General features: G+C 48.5%; 1 protein-coding gene across 1 annotated transcript in view; it reads left to right on the top strand.

The window, feature by feature from the left end:
• The window catches only part of LOC139559022 (ubiquitin carboxyl-terminal hydrolase 22-like), a 75226-nt gene that overhangs the window by 15356 nt on the left and 32419 nt on the right, over positions 1 to 27451 (top strand). The window contains exons 2-7 of the mRNA XM_071374689.1: positions 15095 to 15227; positions 18744 to 18857; positions 19651 to 19752; positions 21961 to 22127; positions 24213 to 24372; positions 25245 to 25350. Of these exons, the coding sequence (XP_071230790.1) occupies positions 15095 to 15227; positions 18744 to 18857; positions 19651 to 19752; positions 21961 to 22127; positions 24213 to 24372; positions 25245 to 25350 (782 nt within the window). The remainder of the gene's footprint in view (positions 1 to 15094; positions 15228 to 18743; positions 18858 to 19650; positions 19753 to 21960; positions 22128 to 24212; positions 24373 to 25244; positions 25351 to 27451) is intronic.

Genomic DNA, 27451 nt, shown 5'->3' with positions numbered 1-27451 from the left:
TTCCCAGTCTGTTAGGTCCCAGTGTCATCATATGGTGCCTCAGAAAGAATCAGGCACTCTATATTCCCCGTGGACAGAACATTTTAAAGCCAGTTAAGCTATGCATAAAAGATTGTCCATTAGGGGAAGAAGAGCGGGAATAACCAACAAGACAGAACACTTCCATCCTTGGCTTTGCTAATGAGAGCTAAACGACTGTGGCCTAGCGGTTAGAACGTTGGGCCAGTAATCGAAAGGTCGCAGGTTCGAATACCCGACCCGACAAGGTGAAAAATAGATTTGCACTTAATCCTAATTTCCTCAAGGGGGTTTGACCTACTATGGCCTTCACTGTAAAATATCACTTCACTGTACCTATCCGGTGTATGTGACGATACATATTTCATTTTTTTAAGTCTACCTGGTCGATCTCCTCTGTTTCTATCCATTCTCTCTCGCACTCTTCTCTCTTTAGGCCTATTTCTCTCTCTACATCCCCGTCTCTCTCTTGCTCATCCCCATCTCTCTCGCCCCATTCCCATCTCTCCATCTCTCCCCCTCTCTCTCCTTTCTTTCTTTAGCCGGGGCGTTTGATTGGCAAGTCTGTCAGTTAGTGGCCCGTTTTGGATTGGCCCATGCCATGTTGCCTTCTGGCAGAACTCTACTGTGGTTGGATGGCTTTGTACCGTACTTACCGTACTGTATTTCCTTGTATTACTAAATTGTTAAAAGCACTTCCACTTTTAGTTGGCTAAAGAAGGAACTAGGTGCTATCCAGTTTTTAATGTCCTCTGTCTTCTGTACTTCCTTACTCTTTCTGTTCTCTCTCTGGGACTGTGTTTTTGGTTTTTAGTGTGTATACGCATCTGTGTGCCACAGTGTGTGTCTAAGTGCACGTTTGTTTGCGTATAATAATGCCACTGCCCAAAGTGTGTGTTTTGCGTGTGTGCATCAGACTTAAGTAATGTTTTCTCTCTTAACTGAAGGTTTTCCAGAAGATTGCAGCATCTAACTGCATCAGTCTGGAAGTAATTCTACCACTTAAACAGTTAGTGGTAAATGAAGAGACTGAAGGAGGACAACTGTCAACTAGCATATTGTGGAAGCCTGCCCCTGCTTTCAGAGGTTGGCTGTCTGGCTCTTTGCTGTCCCTCACCCACCTATGGATGGATTTCTAATTGATAGTTTATGAGTGGCTAATGAAGGTCAGGAGGAGGCTGAGATGGGACTGAATATTCATGAAGGTCGTGGTTAGGGCTGGAAATTGCCAGGGGACCTCGCGATACAATATTATCATGGTACTTAGGTGCCGATGCTATATGTATTTAGATTGTCACGGTTCTATATTTATTGCTTTGATGTTCCGAACATATTTCTCACTATGTCTGCTGCAGACAGACGAGAGGCATGAGAAAAGCAGTTGTGATCAGTCAGGGAAATAATAGCGCTGAAAACATGTTGGTTCACCGTTTAAAAAGAAGATGGAGGACAAGCTATAGGATGAAATACACTGCAGGTTTGGCGCCGGTTCAGCCGACTAGCGCTCGCTAACGCTACCAAGCAATACTTTTTTTTAAAGTACAAATCAATACTTCGTCAAAGTATCTGTATAATATTGTCTAAAATACTATTGTGATATGTAACTTTATTGATTTGTGTTATTTCCCCGTCACTGGTCATGGTTATTTATGTTCCCATGTATCTTGATCTAAATAGAGTGAAAACAAGGCCCATTTCAATTATATTTATTGAGGGGGGGGGGGTCATGTTCATTGGTTACCAAACGGAAGAAAATAGACAGTGCGGGACTACTTGGACTAGACCAATAAGAAATGCTCATTAGTTTCCTTTTGCAAAATGTTATCAAATGTTTTACGTTGTGTGCCGTAATGAACATGGCCCTGTTACAAAAATTATAGACAGGTGGGTGAGGAACCACAAAGAAACAGGCAACCTCTGAAACCGGTAATCCCTGTTTCGGTCCGTTTTCATCCGTTTGGTGCCTAATGAACACGACTTAGCTATCAGCAGATGGGCCTAGAAACAGTGCAACACTGAAACATTTCCACTGTAGGGAATCTTCCTGAAATGTTAACCCACAGCCAATAACCTGAGATGAGTGGAAATGACAGACGGCATGATGAAAGACAAGAAAGGGGGGATAATGACAGTGTTTCAGTCTCGGCAGCTTTCAAGAAGTCAGTGGTTCCTTTGATTTTAGGAGAAAGGGTTGCGACGACGAGCGGAGGGTGGCAGAGCCCGTCTAACTGTTTTTTGATTCAATAAATTCTCTTGCATGATCAGAGGAACAGTTTCCCCCCTCACCCACCCCATACTTGTCTTACTCTTTGATGAAAAATATAGTAAGAGCGGGAGAGAGAAAGCAGTTGTGGCCTGTGGAGAACAGGATGAGGGACTGAGTGAATGTATTTCTGTCAAGATGACACATTCATTTCCTCTCGTCTCCCATACTTTCTTCTCTCATTTGTTCCCTCTCAGATCCCTCCATCTATGATGGGTCCACACCACATCTCACTCACTCCTCTTCCACACCACCCCGCCCAAACGGAGTCCAGGCAGATTATCTGTGTGGGTTGTTGTGAACTGACAGGCTTAGTTTCTGGCCGCTACCCAAGCCTTCCCTCCCTCTCTCTCCCCTCACACCATACCTCCCAGACCCAGCCACCCTCCCCTCCTAGGCAAAGAGCTGTCTGATGGGGCATAGCTTTCTGTCAGCATGGCTGCGGCTGGCTGGCTGGCTGCTCTATCCAGCCCAAACAAAGGGACAACTAAGGCCTTCCATCTTCACACAGATCAAGGATGCCCTCCCATAGGCCCCTCTAACCATCCTCACCCAGCCTGTCTTCCAGGCTTGTCTTTAGCCTGTTAGATATGTACTGTCCTGTAGCCTGACATTCTGCTGCTTCTAGCTGTATTGTGCTGTCAGATTTGTGTGCAGGACTACTCCTTGCTCCGTAAATGTACTCTGTGTGAGTGTGCGTTTCTCTATCGCCTCTGGGCTGGTGTATCACCTCAGTGCTTTATAGGCGAGGGCATCGCTGGTCAAGTGGATAAGACACTGCACACACACACTAGACCCAGCCAGCAGCTGGTTGTAACCCAAAATGCCAATCTCCTGTCCCGTGAACCTTGTCCGTGCATCTTTCAAGAGGTACCAGGCTCCCCTTTGTTGATGCTCTACTGAAGCTACGTTTAAAACTGTCCAATTAAACAGACTAGTTCCTCTGCCCATCCCTTTCCCTCTCACTTTGTCTGTCTGTCTGTCTGGCCGGCCCATGTTCTCTCTTCTCTATCTCGCTCTCTCTGCTGACCAGAGGCAGTCTTGAATCTGCCCATCATATCACAAAGCATAGCATCCTGGGATATTACCCAGCCAATCAGCTGGCTCTGAGCCAGCCAGTGCCTCCATCTGGCTAATGACCTGTCAATCACTGGGCGGGGACAGGCCCAAAACTCTCCCATCCATCACTTACTGTGGACACTTAGTCCCCATTGTTCCATCACACGACATGCAGGCAGGCAACCTTTTAGTTCCTGGTTTCATGAACTTTATTGCTTTAAAAGCATTTTGGTGTCATCATATGTCACTCCTCTGATCTACTGAGCTACGGATGGTGGATTATTTTACATGTCCTCAGAGACCTCATCTGGGCTTCAGGCCTTCTGATTGGTGCCTTGGGGATTCTACCGAGGAGGTTCTGTTCTCTGATTGGCTTGGTGATTCTAATCCAAGGGACCACTCTCACACTCTGCTGCTGGGCATCTGTTGGCTCAGAGGCATGACAGATGACCATGCCTTCCTTCCTTTGTTCGTCTCGGCCGGGCCATTCACCATCTGTAGTACACACACGCACACACAGGATTAATGTGCCCTCTGTGTTAGCTGGTAAAGAGTCAGGAATAGGCAGGGGAAAGCCCATCAAACCAGACCAGAGCCCAAACCTACATTTATCGTGTGTGTGTGTGTGTGTGTGTGGTGTGTGTGTGTGTGTGTGTGTGTGTGTGGGGGGGGGGGGAGAAAAACCCTCCAGTGCTCTGTGTACACGCCGAGAGAAACACGGCTACACTAATAACAACCATGACTTGAAACATCGAGAGGCTAGATTGTGCACAGAGCAGGGGCAGTAGTAGACAGACAGTATAGGTGTGTATTATGGAGAGGCTAGATTGTGCACAGAGCATGGGCAGTAGTAGACAGACAGTATAGGTGTGTATTATGGAGAGGCTAGATTGTGCACAGAGCAGGGGCAGTAGTAGACAGACAGTATAGGTATGTATTATGGAGAGGCTAGTTAGCTAGACCATGGTAGACCTAATCTGTGTGTTAGCTTGTTAGGCCTATGTGTGGAGGGATGCAGTTCATTATCTAGGCCTATTCTAGTGAGTTTCTGTGTGTGTGTGTGTGTGTGTGTGTGTGTGTTAATGCCTGTACACCAGTAGTATGTGTGTCTGGGTAATGATCATGATGGTGCTGGCTGGCTGCCTCGGAGGCTTTGCCCTCTGATCTATGATCTGGGCTCTACACCACTGATCTGGTTCATAGAGAGCACAACATGATGTCTATCCTCTTAATGAGACGACAGCTCTCTAAGGCAGAGTTACACCAGTGTGTGAAGCATGGCAACAAAACATAAAGAACGAAGGACTGGGTGGTGTCTCTAGCAACCAAACGATGAGAGAGTATACATTTGATTATACCGGTAAATGTGTGCTTTCAGATTGTTTACTTTGGCAACTGTGGTATAAGCAGTATTACTTTTGTGCTTTATTGCATTACAAGATGCATGTTTTGTTATATTTTTTTTGTATTTTTGTGTTCTTCTTTTCACTGTCATTTAGGTCATTATTGTGTTGTTGATCCATCCTCAGTTTTCTCCCATCGCAGCCATTCAACGCTGTTTTAAAACCCCCCAATGGCCTCACTTATTTTTATTTGACCTTTTATTTAACTAGGAAAGTCTGTTAAGAACAACAGATTTTTACCTTGTCAGCTCGGGGATTTGATATTGCAAACTTCCGGTTACTAGTCCAACGCTCTAACCACTAGGCTACCTGCCGCCCTAATGGTAACATCCCTGAGAGGTTTCATTCCTGTCCTGCAGCTCAGTTCAGAAGGACAAGTGTATCTTTGAGATGTCTGGGTGCTTTAATACATAATGTAGAGCAGCATTCTTAACTAGACCAGGGATGGGACCCTTTTGTAGGAACTCAGTCAGGACCTCCACTTACTGTTCAGAGTTAGAATAGAATAATACACAGGGTGACCTTTCTGAATGGGGTTGTGCATCAGTTTTCCTCTTGCTAAGTCAGTCACTGATAGTCACTGTCAGCTATTTTTTCCCACTGACATAAGAGTATTGTGTGTGTTGTTGACAAAAAATGACACGTCTATTTTAATCCCACTTTTTAACACAATGAAATGTGAAGAAATGCAAGGGGTCTGAATTCTGAATATACACCCTTCATCACACACACACATATATATATTATATATATATATATATATATATATATATATATATATATATATATATATACACACACATACACACACATACACACACATATATATATATATATATATATATATACACACATATATATATATACATACATATATCACGTCTGAACAGCAGCACAACATCACCAAACACCATTTGATGGTGGTAGCATCAAAGCAGCTTGTCTCCATGCTCAGCTCTGCTGCTGCTGCACTCACCATTCTGTTCCATGTCTCGCCTGCTTCCACAGGGTGAGGTTGGCTGGAAGGTGTGTCAACATGGGGCCTGTTAAAGGTGTGTGTGTGTGGCAGGTTCAGACAGCAGAGAACTGGACAGAGTAGGGGTGTAGTACAGTGGAATGGTAGAGAGATGGATAGTCTATGCCACACGTCTTCTACGATGCTTCAATGTCTTGTGCTGCTCAGTGAGCCTGGGGCCGACAGGCTAGGCGTTAGTCAGTCAAGGGGAAAGTAGAGCGAGGGAGGAGGGGAGACTTCACCCGACAGCCCTGGCTTGCACCCTCAGGGGGTCAGTCAGAACAGCATTGGAGCATCAGCATCCACCCCCTCTTCCTCCTCAACCTCCCCACTATTAAATATAGAAACGCAGAGGAGAGGACAAGGGAGTAAATGTCTGTGAGGTTGTGCGTGTCAGGGAGTCTATTTATGATGGTGTGTGTGTACGTGCACGCCCGTGTGTGTGTCCGTCTCCGGCAGAGCGGCTTATTGCATGTGAAACAGTGTGTGGTGAGTCACTGCTCTCTGTCTGCTTCTACCCCCCTGTTCACTAGCTGTGGGCCCTGCCTCTCTCCCAACAGTCTCTTCCCTTGCCCTGCCTGTCTCCCCTTGCCCTGCCTGTCTCCCCCTCTCCCAACAGTCTCTCTCCCCCTGCCCTGCCTGTCTCCCCCTGCCCTGCCTGTCTCCCCCCTGCCCTGCCTGTCTCCCCCTGCCCTGCCTGTCTCCCCTTGCCCTGCCTGTCTCCCCCTGCCCTGCCTGTCTCCCCCTCTCCCAACAGTCTCTCTCCCCTTGCCCTGCCTGTCTCCCCCTCTCCCAACAGTCTCTCTCCCCTTGCCCTACCTGTCTCCCCCTCTCCCAACAGTCTCTCTCCCCTTGCCCTACCGGTCTCCCCCTGCCCTGCCTGTCTCCCCCTCTCCCAACAGTCTCTCTCCCCCTGCCCTGCCTGTCTCCCCCTCTCCCAACAGTCTCTCTCCCCTTGCCCTACCTGTCTCCCCCTGCCCTGCCTGTCTCCCCCTGCCCTGCCTGTCTCCCCCTCTCCCAACAGTCTCTCTCCCCCTGCCCTGCCTGTCTCCCCCTGCCCTGCCTGTCTCCCCCTCTCCCAACAGTCTCTCTCCCCCTGCCCTGCCTGTCTCCCCCTCTCCCAACAGTCTCTCTCCCCCTGCCCTGCCTGTCTCCCCCTGCCCTGCCTGTCTCCCCCTCTCCCAACAGTCTCTCTCCCCCTGCCCTGCCTGTCTCCCCCTCTGCCAACAGTCTCTCTCCCCCTGCCCTGCCTGTCTCCCCCTGCCCTGCCTCTCTCCCCCTCTCCCAACAGTCTCTCTCCCCCTCTCCCAACAGTCTCTCTCCCCCTGCCCTGCCTGTCTCCCCCTGCCCTGCCTGTCTCCCCCTGCCCTGCCTCTCTCCCCCTGCCCTGCCTCTCTCCCCCTGCCCTGCCTGTCTCCCACTGCTCCGCCTGTCTCCCCCTCTCCCAACAGTCTCTCTTCCTTTGCCTCGCCTGTCTCCCTCTCTCCCCCTGCCCCGCATGTCTCCCCCTGCCCCGCATGTCTCCCCCTGCCCCGCATGTCTCCCCCTGCCCCGCCTGTCTCCCACTGCTCCGCCTGTCTCACCCTGCTCCGCCTGTCTCACCCTGCTCCGCCTGTCTCCCCCTGCCCCGCCTGTCTCACCCTGCCCCGCCTGTCTCCCACTGCTCCGCCTGTCTCCCACTGCTCCGCCTGTCTCCCCCTGCCCCTGCCCCGCCTGCCTGTCTCCCTCTTCCTGGGCCTGGAACCGATGGAGAGATGCAGTGAGAGACGCTCCCTCTGCCAGTACCTGTAAAACTCTTGTTCCAGTCATATGAGCCAGCGGCCTGATCTATAGCCGATCTAATAGGACATTAAAAGCCTCAGGAAGTTGGAGGGAGGGTTACTGCTGACACTGAGGAATAGTACAGGGTCTGGCTGGCAGGCTGCATGGGAACCAGAGTGTGTGAAATGGTGGGGGTAGGAATGGATTTTTACCCAGGGAAGAGGGCCCGAGGGTTGGGGTGCAGGGAGGTGCGGTTGCAGCGTTGACAGGGGTAGCTGTGTTTTGACTGGAGCTCTGGTGCAATGCAGAAAGTTAGGAGGGGTGCTGGAAGGCATCAACAGCAGCATCTCTCTTGAAGAGCTGAGGGGAGGGTCTGGAGCAGAGAGCTAATGATAATGAGGTGTAGGAGGGAATGTCTTTAGAGCGCAAGCCTGCCTTGTCTGTCTACTGATGATCACAATCACTTCCTTCATCTCTCTCTCTCTTTCTCCTCTTTTTCTCTCATCTTTCTGCTTCTTTCTCGCTCTCATTCATATAAGCCTACATCTAACGTCTGCCTTTCAGCCTCATTCTGCTCTCCATCATCTCTTTCTCATGTCATTGAGTGTGGTGGTAATAGCTGTGTCTAGCCCAGGGCTCTCCAACCCTGTTCCTGGAGAGCTACCGTCCAGTAGGTTTTAACTCCAACCCTGTTCCTGGAGAGCTACCCTCCTGTAGGTTTTAACTCCAACCCTGTTCCTGGAGAGCTACCCTCCTGCAGGTTTTAACTCCAACCCTGTTCCTGGAGAGCTACCCTCCTGTAGGTTTTAACTCCAACCCTGTTCCTGGAGAGCTACCCTCCTGTAGGTTTTAACTCCAACCCTGTTCCTGGAGAGCTACTGTCCAGTAGGTTTTAACTCCAACCCTGTTCCTGGAGAGCTACCCTCCTGTAGGTTTTAATTCCAACCCTGTTCCTGGAGAGCTACCCTCCTGTAGGTTTTAACTCCAACCCTGTTCCTGGAGAGCTACCCTCCTGTAGGTTTTAACTCCAACCCTGTTCCTGGAGAGCTACCCTCCTGTAGGTTTTAACTCCAACCCTGTTCCTGGAGAGCTACCCTCCTGTAGGTTTTAACTCCAACCCTGTTCCTGGAGAGCTACCCTCCTGTAGGTTTTAACTCCAACCCTGTTCCTGGAGAGCTACTGTCCAGTAGGTTTTAACTCCAACCCTGTTCCTGGAGAGCTACCCTCCTGTAGGTTTTCACTTTAACCCTGTTCCTGGAGAGCTACCCTCTTGTAGGTTTTAACTCCAACCCTGTTCCTGGAGAGCTACCCTCCTGTAGGTTTTAACTCCAACCCTGTTCCTGGAGAGCTACCCTCCTGTAGGTTCTTGTTTCTGGAGAGCTACCCTCCTGTAGGTTTTAACTCCAACCCTGTTCCTGGAGAGCTACCCTCCTGTAGGTTCTTCTTTCTGGAGAGCTACCCTCCTGTAGGTTTTAACTCCAACCCTGTTCCTGGAGAGCTACCCTCCTGTAGGTTCTTCTTCCTGGAGAGCTACCCTCCTGTAGGTTTTAACTCCAACCCTGTTCCTGGAGAGCTACCCTCCTGTAGGTTCTTCTTTCTGGAGAGCTACCCTCCTGTAGGTTTTAACTCCAACCCTGTTCCTGGAGAGCTACCCTCCTGTAGGTTCTTGTTTCTGGAGAGCTACCCTCCTGTAGGTTTTAACTCCAACCCTGTTCCTGGAGAGCTACCCTCCTGTAGGTTCTTCTTTCTGGAGAGCTACCCTCCTGTAGGTTTTAACTCCAACTCTGTTCCTGGAGAGCTACCGTTCTGTGTGTTTTAACTAATCTAGCACACCTGATTTTAATAATTAGCTGGTTAATAAACTGAATCAAGTTGGAGGGAAAACCTACAGGAGGGTAGCTCTCCAGGAACAGGGTTGGGGAGTGCCCTGGCTAGCCTGTCTGTGTTATCAGGCTCCAGTCTGAATGTGATTCTCCTGCGCCTGTCACTATTAGACCCCGCCCCCCTCCATTAGATCCCATTCATCCCAGTGTGATAAGCCCCCGCCCACGCCAGACTGAATGAAAACAGAGCTTAGTGTATGTGGCCCTGAATGTCCAGCTTACTGCACCATCATCAATCCTCCCCGGGCTCCTAAGGCTGTGCAACAACATGACGTGCACGTGTGTGTCCTATTTCAGTGATATGATGATATAACTGCAATGTTATGTCACCACCGTGGCAGTCATAACCGTGTAGGTGGACAATAGTCTAGTCTTCTCACACAGTGTATCTGGTCCGTCTATGATGAGGTGTTTGTAGTGGCTGCAGCCTGCCGGCAGCATTACTCTGGGCTCTGTGGAGATGACATGGGAGGAAAATCAGACCGGGATAGCTGTCAGTGCAGCTCTTTTCCTGACACGCCCCCTGCTGGCCAGAACTGCACACTGCAGCTCTTTCACCATGCTGACCTATGGCACCCGGTGATTTGCCTGTCACTGGAGTCAGTGTTTCCCAAAGATATATTTTCTTACTTGTGAGGGAGCAAAGCATTGGGAAGCAACATCCAGTGATGCAAACAACATTCAAGCAAAACCAACAAAGGCACCAATTTGTGTGAGGTGGGGAGCCATAGCTAGACCGTTAAATTACTAAGTTATAGCTGGGGAAACAAGCTGCCTCCTCAATGCCACATTGGCAGACAGAAAGGCAGTAAATGCATTGACATTACACTGTGGCCTGTCTGAGTCATGAGTCTGTTTCTCACAGTGACTGTTTCCTTGTGTTCCCTCTCCTAACCAGTCACACTGTGTTTCATAGCGATATAATGTGGAGGAAGTGAAACTGAGACAAGGCTGGATCTTTTATGACCCCTTTACAATGGTTCTCCATGCTGTCGTAATGGTGTCGGGTTGTTTCATTGTGTTGCTGTTCGCCAGGTGACTGTAGCTTACCTTTTGTGTGGAGGTGTTCTTTGCTTTAGGCCTAATACCTTGGGGGGTGTGTCAGTGAGCGTCATGTCAGGGGTTACTGTGTTCTTACTATCTCTTACTCACATCTCTAGAAACATGGTTGAAATGGACGCTAAACTGCACATTTGAGTCTTTAATGTTTCTCCTGCTCTATTCCACCTTTCTTTCCTCTCCCTCCCTCTGCCCAGCGGGTGACGTAGTGACACGCCTGTGTCCTGATGGCTTTGATTAGAGCTCTCTTTCTCTCTCACCTCTCCTTTCTGTCGCTCCGTCTTTGACTCTCCTCTCTCCCCCTCATCTCGCCTCTCTGTCCATCTTTCCTCTCTCACTCTCTCTCTCATTTCTCTATCTCTCCCCTCTCTCCATTCCTCTCCTCCATTTCATCACTCTCCATCCCGCTATCCCTCCTATCTCTCTCCATCTCCTGTATTCATCACTACAACACAGTACAGAGCTCCTCCATGTGGTTGCTTTGTCAGTCCCATCAGCTTTGGGACCGTCTTCGGTCCTCGGGCCTGTGGGGCCGTCTTCGGTCCTCGGGGCTGTGGGGCCGTCTTCGGTCCTCGGGGCTGTGGGGCCGTCTTCGGTCATCGGGGCTGTGGGGCCGTCTTCGGTCCTCGGGGCTGTGGGGCCGTCTTCGGTCCTCGGGGCTGTGGGGCCGTCTTCGGTCCTCGGGGCTGTGGGGCCGTCTTCGGTCCTCGGGGCTGTGGGGCCGTCTTCGGTCCTCGGGGATGTGGGGCCGTCTTCGGTCATCGGGGCTGTGGGGCCGTCTTCGGTCCTCGGGGCTGTGGGGCCGTCTTCGGTCCTCGGGGATGTGGGGCCGTCTTCGGTCATCGGGGCTGTGGGGCCGTCTTCGGTCATCGGGGCCGTCTTCGGTCCTCGGGGCCGTGCTGTCGGTCATCGGGGCTGTGGGGCCGTCTTCGGTCCTCGGGGCTGTGGGGCCGTCTTCGGTCCTCGGGGCTGTGGGGCCGTCTTCGGTCCTCGGGGCTGTGGGGCCGTCTTCGGTCCTCGGGGCTGTGGGGCCGTCTTCGGTCCTCGGGGCTGTGGGGCCGTCTTCGGTCCTCGGGGCTGTGGGGCCGTCTTCGGTCCTCGGGGCTGTGGGGCCGTCTTCGGTCCTCGGGGCTGTGGGGCCGTCTTCGGTCCTCGGGGCTGTGGGGCCGTCTTCGGTCCTCGGGGCTGTGGGACCGTCGTTAGGGCTGTGGGACGGTCGTCGGTCATCTCGCTCTGTCTTTTCTCAGTGGATGCCTTTCACTCCCCTTTTCTCCTTCACTCCCATGTTTTCTCTCTCTGCTGTTTTCTCTATTTGTTCGTACAGCACATCTCTACTCTATCACATCTTCACTCTCTGTCTCCGTCTCTCTCTCACTCTCTCTCTGTCCCTTTGTCGCTGTCTATCTGTGTCGCTCGCTGGCTTGCTCTCTCTCTCTCTTACACACACACACACACACACACACACACACACACACACACACACACACACACACACACAATCCCCCCCCTCACTTCACCACGTCCCCCTCCTCTCCCTGTGGCCTCAGGCCCTGCAGAGCTCAGTGTGGCAGGTCCACTAAAGACCAGGCATTCGAATGGTTCTATAAATCCCTCGGTCGTCTCTGAAGCACTGCGTCAAACTCACACACTCCAGCTGCTGTCAGTGTGTCAAAGATGCTTTCTCCCACCATGCATGAATCCAATCAGTAGCATGGTGTGCTGTGGACAAGCAGAATGTCTGCTTTTATATATTGGACCACATAGGGTTTCTCAAAGGGCCCATCCATCACCACTCTGTCTGCCTTCATCTTAGGGCTGTTACAATGACTGTATTACCGTCATACCGGCGGTCACGAGTCATGACCGCAGTCAAATTACACGTAAACGTTTAGTCATGGTAACTAGGCTTTTCCAAAGCTTCGCTCTGATGCTGCTGATGGTCATTAGTAGACTACCAAACTTGCTTATCTGCCAGTCGCTAGTGGCCTGGTACTCAGCGTTCTGTTGTCCTTCTAATCACTCTGACATAAATGTAATCCAGAATCTAATCAAACACATGATAGCCCATGAGCTCATGTTGCACAACATCTCTATAGGCTATTCAAATGATGTGAGAAAACCGTGATGGCCTCTACTAAAAAGAGGATCCATTCAGCTTTCTATAGGCTAGGCCTACTTTTATCTATTTATCAACATTCCTAATATTAAGCACAGTGCTTCCTTTACAACAGGAGTAGCCTACCTGGCTGGCATGAAAAATAACCGTGGGAAAAGCGTCCTTCATTCGCTATTTAAGTGCCTACGGTGACATGTATTTTCCCCCCTAGCTCCAGTTGTGACAGGTGCATGACAATGGTCCATTCTAAATCCAAACTAATTTCACACACAGGCCTATATTATTTAGTATATGTAAAGACAAGATTTGCTTGAGAATAGTCTGATGGGTGACAATAGTATCACTTGAGAATGATGTATTGTTATTTGTGAATGATGCCCAGCGTGTTCAGCGTGTGCAATCAAAGGCAAGAAGCTGAGCATGACTTTTTCAAATCATTGTCGCACACATCCTGTAGCCTACCCATAAGCCTATATGTTTTGATAAGGTTTGTATCACAACTGAAGTTGGCAACAACAACAAAAAACATGCCTATGAGCCCTGGAACACGGTTGGAGAGCAGATAGCCTAGTTTAATGTCTTATAAGCCCGTGTGGAAACAGAGTTTTTACTGGTCGCTATTTAGAAGAGGATCCCAGCTTTCTCATGCTGCTGTACTTATTGCTAAAATGAAGCACATTAATCCACTTTACAACTGGTATAGCCTACCAAGCATACATAGGCACTGCGCAAGTTTCAAGTTTGAGGAAGCAAATGTTCACCATAAAAATGCGACCTTACACCGAACCCAAACCGGCTGCACGCGTGCGCTATCGTACATAAATGTATTTTGTCCCCCCACACCAAACGCGATCACGACACACAGGTTAAATTATCAAGACAAACTCTAAACCAATGACATTAATTTAGGGACGGGTCGAAAAGCATTAAACATGTATGGCAATTTAGCTAGTTAGCTAGCAAGTGCAAGCTAACTTTAATTTGTCCTATTTAGCTAGCTTGCTGTTGCTAGCTAGTTTGTCCTGGGATATAAACATTGAGTTGTTATTTTACCTGAAATGCTCAAGGTCCTCTACTCCACCAATTAATCCACACATAAAACGGTCAACCGAATCGTTTCTAATCATCTCTCCTCCTTCCAGGCTTATATGGTGATCGCATCTAAACTTTCATTGTATTACCACGACAACCGGCAACAAAGTTTGTCTTTCAATCACCCACGTGGGTATAACCAATGAGGAGATGGCATGTGGGTACCTGCTTCTTTAAACCAATGAGGAGATTGGAGAGGCAGGACTTTCAGCGCGATCTGCGTCAGAAATAGGAATAACTTCTATTTTAGGCCTTGGCAACGCAACGCAGAGGCTCGTTGGCGCGCGCAAGCAGTGTGGGTGCAATAATTGAATAACATGGATTTCTACCTTTATTTTGCGACGCTCGCATACGCAATGTGTCCGGTCTGGTCAGCATGTTATAATAAAGCATTCCATGAATCATCACGTTTGCAAACTTATGTACGATAACCTACTATTCGTGATGATTAGATTGGATAGTAATTTAAGCTAATAAAATAACTAAACTATTGTATGCATAAAGAGTGTTCAGTGCATGGCTGAGCACGTATAGGGTAGAGTAGACCTAGGCTGTATCAGATACGCTTCTTCATTCTTTACAGAAAAATGTGGCCTTTTCATAAACACATTTCATTCATTTCTACTACACTTTATATGACTGTAGACGTTAGCAGAATCTTTTTTAATTTGTCAAATTACAAGGTAGCCTACTCTGCTCACAGACACAGACACAGATCAATGAAACAAACGCTGTCCATATAATAGGTCTACCAGAAGGGGAGACACAAATACATATATAATATATATATAATATAACAAATAAATAGAAAAACTGAACCCCCTAATGACAATGAAAATACATGAGTCTTTTAATTGTCTTCTCTCTACAGCAATAACCATTTGCTTTCCAAATTATGTTTTCCCGTGATTGTATTTTGAAATATTACAATATGCCTGGCTCTACTTTTCGCAGATAGTCGCAACCAAACAATAATCTGCCCAAATTGCGCATGCTGCCTTCCAACTGTAGGCAATATATTTTAAATATATATATTTTTTAATAAGCTAATGATCCTCTGTCAGCAAATCATGCTATAGTTTCTTATTTTGAACTATTACATGTATTTCTGTATAGAAAGGATTAGGCTAAATAGGCGAAATCATTTTGGCAATTCAATTGACTTTAAGGAAAGCTTCCCCTAGCCTTATGGACACCTCGCCTATGCTTGAATATTAAAAACCTAACCGCACATAACATTTTCTATTTGAGTGCAGGCTACGATGACATATTTTGTTCAGAAGATGTCAATGTATATATTTTTTATTCTGACTCTCTCTCTCTCTCTCTCTCTCTCTCTCCATCCCCTCCCTTTCCACCCCCCTCTCTCGCCACCTTCCAATCCATCCTTCTCTCTCCCCTCTTTGTCTCTCTCGCCCCCTGCAGGCCAAATCATGTATCTGTCACATGTGCGGCGCCCACCTGAACCGGCTCCACTCCTGTCTCTCCTGCGTCTTCTTCGGCTGCTTCACCAAGAAACACATCCACGAGCACGCCAAAAACAAACGACACAACCTAGGTATAATGTGCACGTGCTAGCTTATGTTGTCATGTCCATTTTCACACACACACACACACACACACACACACACACACACACACACACACACACACACACACACACACACACACACACACACACACACACACACACACACACAAACACACACACACACACACAAAGACACACACACACACAAAGACACACAAAGACACACACACACACACACACACACACACACACACACACACACACACACACACACAAAGACACACACACACACAAAGACACACACACACACAAAGACACACACACACACACACACACACACACACACACACACACACACACACACACACACACACACACACACACACACACAAACACACACACACACACACACAAAGACACACACACACACACACACACACACACACACACACACACACACACACACACACACACACACACACACACACACACACACACAAAGACACACACACACACAAACACACACACACACACACACACACACACACACACACACACACAAAGACACACACACACACACACACACAGACACACACACACACACACACACACACACACACACACAAAGACACACACACACACAAAGACACACACACACACACACACACACACACACACACACACACACACACACACACACACACACAAAGACACACACACACACAAAGACACACACACACAAAGACACACACACAAAGACACAGGCAGATTCAGGCCTCTCTCTGCCTGAGAGAACTGTCCTTTTCAGAGACATTGAGCAGAACCCGTCCTTCTCCGTAGCATTACCGTTCTACTGGGAGCCAGTACTTAGTCTCTCTAAGCCTGTCTGTTCCCCAGTCAGCTCTGTGGGAGGGCATGTTTAATCCTCAACCACATAGAGTATGAATGACCCTGTGATTCTTACATGGTAATTATCAAAGTCTAAGTCTCTGTTTTGTATTTAGTGCACTACGTTTGACCGGGGTCCACAGGGCTCTGGTAAGAAGTAGTGCACTACGTTTGACCGGGGTCCACAGGGCTCTGGTAAGAAGTAGTGCACTACGTTTGACCGGGGTCCACAGGGCTCTGGTAAGAAGTAGTGCACTACGTTTGACCGGGGTCCACAGGGCTCTGGTAAGAAGTAGTGCACTACGTTTGACCGGGGTCCACAGGGCTCTGGTAAGAAGTAGTGCACTGAAGGGAACGTGGTGCCGTTTGTGACGCTGGCGTAGAAATATCACAGATCCATTGGAATTTCCATTTTATTATATTTCTATGGTAATTATGGGTCTATATACAGTACTAATAAGTAAAAGGAGGTAATTGCTGTGGTTGTGATATTGTCTGAGGAGAATGGTGACAGATGAATGAGAGGGTGGTAATGCTAGGGTAATCTGTTAGGGGGTGATAGAGGTTAGAAGGTCCTTCTGAGGGGGCGGTGTCACAGTAAGGTTTTGATCTATACACACACGCTGACACCCCCCCCCCCCACACACACTGAGCCGTGTCTGTCGTTCAGTGGGGTGTCACAGTAAGGTTTTGATCTATACACACACACACTCTGACACACACACACTCTGACACACACACACTGAGCCGTGTCTGTCGTTCAGGGGGGTGTCACAGTAAGGTTTTGATCTATACACACACACACTCTGACACACACACACTCTGACACACACACACTCTGACACACACACACTGAGCCGTGTCTGTCGTTCAGGGAGGTGTCACAGTAAGGTTTTGTTCTAGACACCAACACTCTGACACACACCGACACACACACACAAATACACTGAGCCGTGTCGGTCGGCTCCTGTCACCACGCCCCCCAGACTACCACCACAGTGTTAATTAGGTCGGGGCTTTCCACAGTAGCACACTCACTGTGCATTGTACCATTAATCAAATGAACCCCTGACTCCCAGCTGTTCCTCTGGATTCCTTCACTTCCTTCATCATCCTCCTCCTCTGTGTGTCTGCCAGATTTATATTTAACTTCCTCTGTGGTGTTGTACACAGAACTCTCTCTCCTTTTCTCAGGTTCCATGGTTACCACATCAGTCAAGGCCTTTCTCAGTGCATGCCTGTTGCCATTGGACACAGAGATGATGAGCTTCTTCTAGCTAGCTCCTCTCTCATCTTATGGACACACACACACACATAACGCCCCATTTACATTTTCTGTATAAATGTTGAGGCCTATCCATCAATTGTCCCTTTTCACTCTCCTGGATCCTCCTAGTTACGAGACAAACCTTTTAATATCCACATGTGCAAGGGGTTCTATTTGGCTGTCCATGAGTTGCATGTTTCGTCACAATATTGTTTTGAACGTTTGTTTTGGACTGATGCCCGGCGTAGCATTCTTCTCAATGCGCTGATGACGATTTCATCAAAAGTGCATTACAGTGGCTTGGAAATACTATGACATTCAATAGGAGGCAAATAATCAGTAAAATAACCTTTTTGTCATCATTTTGATGTTGCCAGATTGAATTTAGATGCAGTATCACGTTAGCTAGCTAAGATTGAGGGGAGGCCACCGGATTTTAGCTAGCTAATGTTATCATTGCTAGTTATTTTTGACACACTTTTCTAGCTTATTTTATTTATTCTTATTAAACCTTTATTTAACTAGGCAAGTCAGTTAAGAACAAATTCTTATTTACAATGACGGCCTACCGGCGAACAGTGGGTTAACTGCCTTGTTCAGGGGCAGTTAACCCACTTGTTAACCCACTTACCTTGTCAGCTTGGAGATTCGATCCATCAACCTTTCGGTTACTGGCCCAACACTCTAACCACTAGGCTACATGCCGCCCCTAATGACAACGTTGCCATCTGGTTAAAGTAAATTTGACCACATGATAATGCCGGCAAAGTAGTTTCCTACTAAATATTTGACTACTTTAGCAATGTCATCTTATTTCCAGGCACAATAGTGTAATTTAGATGAAATAGTGGTTAACCCCAGTCTTTCTGAACGGACGCTATCACCACTTTATGGCACCACTATGGCGCCTGCCGGCAGAGAGCGGCTTGAGAACGTTCATAACAGTGGCATGACGCGACCGAGTGACGGAAGTGCAACCTATGAATAAATAGGTTGTCACGGCAACAGAAGAACCCAGGTATTGTTACCATGGTGTTGGAGAACAGTGGAAAGAGCAGGGGAGGTAGATGTGATGGACATTGCCACACACACACACACACAAAAAACATACTCTGACACACACACACACACACACACACACACACACACACACACACACACCTTCCCTACATGATAGTTCTCTAATTCTCCAATGCCAGTAGCATTGACATGGAACGACACAAGGCTCAAATCAATAGAGGAGTGGAACACAGAAAGTGCTTGTCTTCACGCTGGCCACATCAATAACGAAGTTAGACGTGCAATAAACACAAGCTGTTGTTCTGCAGGAAATATCTAGTTCTAATGCTTTTGTATTCCTTCTTTCTCTCTCGCTCTCTCCCTTCCAGCAATAGACTTATTATATGGTGGAATATATTGTTTTGTGTGTCAAGACTACATATACGACAAAGAGATGGAACAGATTGCCAAAGAAGAACAGAGGAAAGCCTGGAAATTGCAAGGTACAGTGTTGCTGGGCTCCAGCAGCTCAGGCAACGCTACTTTTCTGTGTCTGTTTTATCTCTAACTAGCTAAATTGCCATAAATGTTTAATGCTTTTCGACCTGTCCCCTAATTAATGTCATTGGTTCAGAGTTTGTTTTGATATTTTAACCTGCGTGTTGTGATCGCGTTTGGTTTGGGGGGGCAAAATCAATTTATGCACGATGGCGCACGCGCACAGCCGGGTTTGGGTTCCGTGTAAATGACTGCAGTGTAAATACTGGCACAGTGTCATCAGCATAAAAGTGTAGCTCCCAGTTGTTCACTAAGGAAGCAGTATGGTTAATATACAATATGAGTAGAACATCTGGCCCTGGAATGAAGCCCTGACGTATAGCTGAGGCGTGACACTGGACTTTCCTTCGGTTCAGGTTTGAAATAGACACATGATCGTATACAAATGTTCAAGGTTTGAAATTAATGTTTTAGTCAAATATTATATCTGTTTGGGCTTCTTGCGGTCAGTCTGCAGTCTCCATTATTTTTGTCATTATGTTCTGGCCCCCAACCATTCGCTCAAGAAATAATTGTCCCACGGGCCAAATCTAGTTAATGATCCCTGCAATAGACCTCCATCATAGCCTGGTTCCAGATCTGTTTGCCAACTCTTATGGTCACCGGTGTGACAATTACCATAGGAGTTGGCAGGACAGCACAGACAGATCTGTGACCAGGCCATCTTTATCAAGGATCAGGTTGAAAATATTGATGGTTTCGTCAATGTCTCAACGATGTCTCTGTCTTTGTGACCAGGTGTAGGGGAGAAATACTCGACGTGGGAGCCTACGAAGCGAGAGCTGGAGTTACTACGGCACAATCCAAAGCGAAGGAAAATCACTACAAACTGCACCATCGGTGAGATATAGGCTGGTCCGCTCTCCGCATATCCTTATGATGTGCTAGTATGGTAGCAGGGTCGATTTCATCACCCAGACGTGTGTGTTGTCCAGGTGTCTGTGGTGTTGTCTGTATAGTCCAGGTGTCTGTGGTGTTGTCTGTGTAGTTGTCTGTGTAGTCCAGGTGTCTGTGGTGTTGTCTGTGTAGTCCAGGTGTCTGTGGTGTTGTCTGTATAGTCCAGGTGTCTGTGGTGTTGTCTGTGTAGTTGTCTGTGTAGTCCAGGTGTCTGTGGTGTTGTCTGTGTAGTCCAGGGTTACTTATGTGTTTATGTTGGGCTAGAAAGGAGTAATGAACACCACAGGGCAGCAGGCAGAAGCCCAGAGAGGGAGAGAGAGAGTGTGCTGTTCCTTTTTCAATGACAAGTTCACACAACAAGGATGGTCTCTTTCTCTCAGACGCTCTGTTTCTCAAACTCTTTGTAGATTCAAACATACTTAGGCCTCTGTGTTTCATTCTTCCTCTTCTCTCAATCTCTTTTCATCTCTGCAGTTATCTCGCTTGATTTTCTAGAGTTCATTCAGTCTTCCTACGTTGTTCTCTTCCTCCCTCTCGCTGTAATGAAACACTCGTAGAGAGGCCTACCAGCTGTCTCGGGTGTTTGGTGTGTGGAGTGGGTCGAGTCTGGAGAGTTTAACCCCCTGCCGAGAGCTCTAATTCTGGGCCAACAGGCTGGACCAGTCCCAGGCTCCACACTGGGCCTCACCTGATCTGTTCACACAGGCCTTTGTGGTGGACCACAGCTTTTATCTGCACTGGCCAAACCATGGCTAGATTACGCTAGCCCAAACCATGGCTGGATTATGCTAGCCCAAACCATGGCTGGATTACGCTAGCCCAATCCATGGCTGGATTATGCTAGCCCAAACCATGGCTAGATTACGCTAGCCCAATCCATGGCTGGATTACGCTAGCCCAAACCATGGCTGGATTACGCTAGCCCAATCCATGGCTGGATTATGCTAGCCCAAACCATGGCTAGATTACGCTAGCCCAATCCATGGCTGAATTACGCTAGCCCAAACCATGGCTGGATTACGCTAGCCCAAACCATGGCGTCATTTAGCACATTTACAGAACTGTTTATTATTTGTCTTTGTCCCTGTCAAATAAAGTAAATAAAAGTGAATGTTAGAGTGTAATGTCCTCCTCTCTGTTACAGGAGATGTGGATGTTAGAGCGTGATGTCCTCTCTGTTACAGGAGATGTGAATGTTAGAGCGTAATGTCCTCCTCTCTGTTACAGGAGATGTGAATGTTAGAGCGTAATGTCCTCTCTGTTACAGGAGATGTGAATGTTAGAGCGTAATGTCCTCCTCTCTGTTACAGGAGATGTGAATGTTAGAGCGTAATGTCCTCCTCTCTGTTACAGGAGATGTGAATGTTAGAGCGTAATGTCCTCTCTGTTACAGGAGATGTGAATGTTAGAGCGTAATGTCCTCCTCTCTGTTACAGGAGATGTGATTGTTAGAGCGTGATGTCCTCTGTTACAGGAGATGTGAATGTTAGAGCGTAATGTCCTCTCTGTTACAGGAGATGTGAATGTTAGAGCGTAATGTCCTCCTCTCTGTTACAGGAGATGTGAATGTTAGAGCGTAATGTCCTCTCTGTTACAGGAGATGTGAATGTTAGAGCGTAATGTCCTCCGCTCTGTTACAGGAGATGTGAATGTTAGAGCGTAATGTCCTCCTCTCTGTTACAGGAGATGTGAATGTTAGAGCGTAATGTCCTCCTCTCTGTTACAGGAGATGTGAATGTTAGAGCGTGATGTCCTCTCTGTTAAAGGAGATGTGAATGTTAGAGCGTAATGTCCTCTCTGTTAAAGGAGATGTGAATGTTAGAGCGTAATGTCCTCCTCTCTGTTACAGGAGATGTGAATGTTAGAGCGTAATGTCCTCTCTGTTACAGGAGATGTGAATGTTAGAGCGTAATGTCCTCTCTGTTACAGGAGATGTGAATGTTAGAGCGTAATGTCCTCCGCTCTGTTACAGGAGATGTGAATGTTAGAGCGTAATGTCCTCTCTGTTACAGGAGATGTGAATGTTAGAGCGTAATGTCCTCTCTGTTACAGGAGATGTGAATGTTAGAGCTGTGCTTCTCTTGATTGTTTGTCCTGAAGATGGGCCTACTATTTCACATTCCCCCTCTCTCTCTCTAACCCCCCCGTCAGGTTTACGAGGGTTGATCAACCTGGGCAACACGTGCTTCATGAACTGCATCGTCCAGGCCCTCACCCACACCCCCCTGCTGCGCGACTTCTTCCTGTCCGACAGGCACAAGTGTGAGATGCAGTCCAACTCCTGTCTGGTGTGTGAGATGTCACAGCTCTTTCAGGAGGTAAGGCCGGAGCGGGAGAGGGTGGCAATCTGCTCCATTCCATAAAAAAATCCCCAAATTCCCAGGTTTTTCAGAAATGTTTGATGTTGGAGAATCCCAGTTCCCGGAATCAGGAGGGAATAATCAGGGAGGGAGTCCTCCAACTGCGATTTCTGGGAAAGACTGGAATGTTGCAACCCTAGGGCGGTCAAATGCAGTCTTCTAGGGGTTTGGGAGGCCAAAGGAAAACATATGAGAGAGAATTACAGCCAGTCAGACATAGAAATGGAATGACTAACCACATCAAAACAGAATGTTCTCCCAGACTAACAGACTTACTGCAGAGGGGAGTCACTGACTGGATCACTGCTTTGTGGAGCTGGAGGGAAACAACTCTGTCTGAGAGAAATGAAGGGTGAGGGTGGGGGGATTGTCTGTCTCTGTCGGTCTCGTCTGTCTCTGTCGGTCTCGTCTGTCTCTGTCGGTCTCGTCTGTCTCCATATTTATCTCTAAATGCTAGCCTCCTTACCAATCGTTCACAGTTCTGAATGTGTTTAGTACAGTCAGTTGGTTAGATTACATCTACTAAACTCAATGCTCCCTGAACATTATAGAACTGGTGCTCAGGTGTCTCCTCCTCACACCCCTCCACTCTGGTGTGTATATACACTGAGTGTACAGAATGTTAGACCTGCTCTTTCCATGACATAGACCAGGCTTAAACATCCTTCTTTACCCTGTCTCCTCCCCTTCAGCTACACTGATTGAAGGGGATTTAACAAGTGACATCAGTAAGGGCTCATAGACTGACCAGGTGAATCCAGGGGAAGCTGTGTCAGTGGTTACCAACTCCAGTCCTCCACTACCCCCGACAGCACACACTTTTGTTGTAGCCACAGACAAACAAACACCTGATTCAACTCATTGAGAGCCTGATGATGAGTTGACAAGTTGAATCAGGTGTTCAGATGTGACAGTGAAGGGTGAATGAACTGGTGTCTAGAGTAGACCAAGGAGAAAAGTGAAAAGCATACCCTTGGAGAATATTTGTCATGCTACAATGGGAACTAGAATAAAAGTTTCAGGACAAACTTTGTGTGCTTGCTGAGAACTATTCAGCTAGAGAGCAATATCTCTGTTCTTGTCCCTAAGAGCCAGACGCTCGCACACACTTCTCTTCCCTCTCTCCCAATCACGTTGCTCGTTCCTGCTCCACGCGTTCCTCTTTCCCTTTCAACCTGGAGCATGCAGCACCATCATCAGTACCAGGAAAGAGGGGCTGTTCCTCTGACTTTGTACCCACACATAGCTCCTCTCAGCCAGGGAGGAGTTGGTCTTTGATCAGCCCCTCCCCGTCTTCCTTTTTATAGACTCTTTGGTTTGTCAGTCGCAGCGGAGGACCAAAGAGCCTGTAAGATACAAGATATAAGCTTGTTTGTGCGTGCGTGCGTTTCCTCATCTCAATCAGGCCTCAGAGGGAGAGTCAGGAGATTAAAGGTGTGTGTGTGTGTGCCGTAATAGGCAGTGCTTGGTTCTGCATTCAAGCAGAGCACTCCTTTCATTATGGTGTTCTCTCCATCTCACACCCTGACCTAGACTGTCAGTCATCCAATCCCCATAGCAACCTGGAGATTCAGCAGTCTGGTTTCACACACCCTCTCTGGAAGTTCAGTAACTAGCATTTGATGTTATTTTCTACATAGGCAATCATTTTGTTTGATCTTCTGAGGATCTTCTGAACTTCCCAATACCTTTCTGATGCATTTCAGTCACTTCAAACCATACTTCCTTCAGATGTAAATACTGTCAAAGTACTGTAAACTGATTTGTAATAGACTGTCAAAGCTCCAAATAAAAAAGTCAACCATGGCCATTGACTACAACACTTTTTTCTTACATGGTGGGGGTCGTGAAATGTTTTAGAAAACAAAATGGCGTTGTGGGCCCAGAAAAGTTTGAAACAGTGTGCTAAGGTCTCAGCTGTACAAAGAAAAACATTCACTTTTCTTTTTCAGTGAAGATACAAGTTGAGTGTAGGTACATTTAACAACATGGCTGCCAGATGTTAAATCCCTGTTCTCCCTATTTCCTACTTTGTCTCCACAGTTCTACTCGGGCCACCGTTGGCCCCACATTCCCTTCCGGCTGCTGCACCTGGTGTGGACTCACGCACGTCACTTAGCGGGCTACGAGCAACAGGATGCCCACGAGTTCCTCATCGCAGCGCTGGACGTGCTGCACCGCCACTGCAAAGGAGACACCACCCGTAAGTATCGCTGTCCTGACTTATTACTTAAGTACTGTGGGAAGGTTTCACTTAACTTACTGATAAATACACTATAGTACTGTGTTCTTGTTAAAGAGACACTGAGGTTGAACTATATTGTATCTCTTCAGTGTAACAGCTATATTGTATCTCATGCAGTACAGACAGTGTGAGTGTACTGTAACTGAAGAGAGATGTTCTGATTCTTCTAGCGGAATAGAGACCAAAGTTGCTTTCATCAAGACAAAATGGATGATAAATGTTTGAGATCTACACTGTAATTGTTTGGTTAAAAAGGGAATAATCTGTTCTCCTACAGTTGAAATAGGTTATAAGAGAGAACCCATTTGTCACGTCTGTCTGCCTGCATAAATTCTGCATGCGCTGAATCTTCAGTCGTGTCAATTGAAAATCCACTTTAGCCGAGGAGACACGTCTGTGTCAAATCTACCCATAATGCAGTGTGTTGTCCACACTCAGCACCAGTGGAAATGTACTGAAGGGGAAGAGTGAAGGGAAAGTGACAATGCCACGCACCGAAGGGACCGAGAGGATTGTGGGGGGAATGACAATGTGCCCCACTGCACCGCCATGACACAGAGGGAGGGACCTGGCAGTAAGGAGGCCTCTGATTCGCCAGAATTGTAGAAGGAGTTTAGAGGTGCTAGACAGGCTTCACTGCAGTGGAGAGTGAGCGGGGGGTGGGGGGTGTGACAGAGAGCGGGGGGGACAGAAGGGGAGGGGGGAGGGGGTGACAGAGAGCGAGACGGGGGGGCGAGAGTGAGTGAAAGAGTCCTTTTAAAAGTGCAAAGGTGTCCACTGTGTTGATGTGTGCTCGCTCTCCATCTCTCTCTCTGTGTTCTGTTACCTAGGAGATGACAACGGGAAGAAGGCCAACAATCCAAACCACTGTAGCTGCATCATTGACCAAATTTTCACTGGCGGCCTCCAATCAGACGTCACCTGTCAAGTCTGCCAGTAAGTGTGTGTGTGCGTGAGCGCCTCATCCCATCTTTTTTCCACTAGCCAACATCCCCCATGTTCAAAATCTGGGTGTGGAGGGTGAGAGAGTGTAGAAGAAAGTAAAGGTTGTATGTGTCAAGACTGCTAAAATACTCACGTTTGAAATTTTGACATCCTCTCAAAGGACTTCCTACATCGCCAAGAGGCAAGCACTCCCTTCCTCTGATCACACCTCCCATCCTCCTTCTCCCTCTGCATCCTCCTCCATCTTACCCCCTCCTCCCTCACCCTTCCACCTCTGATTTCACCTCCCATCCTCCTTCTCCCTCTGCATCCTCCTCCATCTTACCCCCTCCTCCCTCACCCTTCCCCTCTGATCTCACCTCCCATCCTCCTTCTCCCTCTGCATCCTCCTCCATCTTACCCCCTCCTCCCTCACCCTTCCCCCTCTGATCTCTCCTTCCATCCTCCTTCTCCCTCTGCATCCTCCTCCATCTTACCCCCTCCTCCCTCACCCTTCCCCCTCTGCTCTCACCTCCCATCCTCCTTCTCCCTCTGCATCCTCCTCCATCTTACCCCCTCCTCCCCCACCCTTCCCCCTCTGCTCTCACCTCCCATCCTCCTTCTCCCTCTGCTCTCACCTCCCATCCTCCTTCTCTCTCTGCATCCTCCTCCATCTTACCCCCTCCTCCCTCACCCTTCCCCCTCTGCTCTCACCTCCCATCCTCCTTCTCCCTCTGCATCCTCCTCCATCTTACCCCCTCCTCCCTCACCCTTCCCCCTCTGATCTCACCTCCCATCCTCCTTCTCCCTCTGCATCCTCCTCCATCTTACCCCCTCCTCCCTCACCTTTCCCCCTCTGCTCTCACCTCCCATCCTCCTTCCCCCTCTGCTCTCACCTCCCATCCTCCTTCTCTCTCTGCATCCTCCTCCATCTTACCCCCTCCTCCCTCACCCTTCCCCCTCTGATCTCACCTCCCATCCTCCTTCTCCCTCTGCATCCTCCTCCATCTTACCCCCTCCTCCCTCACCCTTCCCCCTCTGATCTCACCTCCCATCCTCCTTCTCCCTCTGCATCCTCCTCCATCTTACCCCCTCCTCCCTCACCCTTCCCCCTCTGCTCTCACCTCCCATCCTCCTTCTCCCTCTGCATCCTCCTCCATCTTACCCCCTCCTCCCTCACCCTTCCCCCTCTGATCTCACCTCCCATCCTCCTTCTCCCTCTGCATCCTCCTCCATCTTACCCCCTCCTCCCTCACCCTTCCCCCTCTGCTCTCACCTCCCATCCTCCTTCTCCCTCTGCATCCTCCTCCATCTTACCCCTTCCCCCTCTGATCTCACCTCCCATCCTCCTTCTCCCTCTGCATCCTCCTCCATCTTACCCCCTCCTCCCTCACCCTTCCCCCTCTGCTCTCACCTCCCATCCTCCTTCTCCCTCTGCATCCTCCTCCATCTTACCCCCTCCTCCCTCACCCTTCCCCCTCTGCTCTCACCTCCCATCCTCCTTCTCCCTCTGCATCCTCCTCCATCTTACCCCCTCCTCCCTCACCCTTCCCCCTCTGATCTCATCTACCTCCCTCCATCCTTTTTCCCCAACACTACCCTGATTTATCAGTCTGGAGTGACCCTTTTCTAACCTGCTCTCATCTTTACCAGTCTCCCGACACTGCCCCTTCACTGCACTCCTCTCATATTTAAGTCATGTCCTCCCCTCCTGGTGAAGCTGCTGTTGGGAGGAGGTTCTCTAGATGCTGGGCTGTCCTGTCACATTTACACAGAGTTCACTGTACTCTAGTGCACACGACTGCACACTATTGCACTTTACTGCACTCTACACAGTGCAACACGGCTAGCCGGGCTCAGCCTCACCTGGCCACACACAACACAGAAGCTAGCTCCAGAATACCTGGCCGTAGGGCTAGCTCCAGAATACCTGGCCGTAGGGCTAGCTCCAGAATACCTGGCCGTAGGACTAGCTCCAGTATACCTGGCCGTAGGACTAGCTCCAGTATACCTGGCCGTAGGGCTAGCTCCAGTATACCTGGCCGTAGGGCTAGCTCCAGAATACCTCGCCGTAGGGCTAGCTCCAGAATACCTGGCCGTAGGGCTAGCTCCA

Source organism: Salvelinus alpinus, chromosome 1 (genome assembly GCF_045679555.1).
Source record: "Salvelinus alpinus chromosome 1, SLU_Salpinus.1, whole genome shotgun sequence".
NCBI lineage: Eukaryota > Metazoa > Chordata > Actinopteri > Salmoniformes > Salmonidae > Salvelinus > Salvelinus alpinus.
This window is presented reverse-complemented; position numbering and strand designations above follow the sequence as displayed.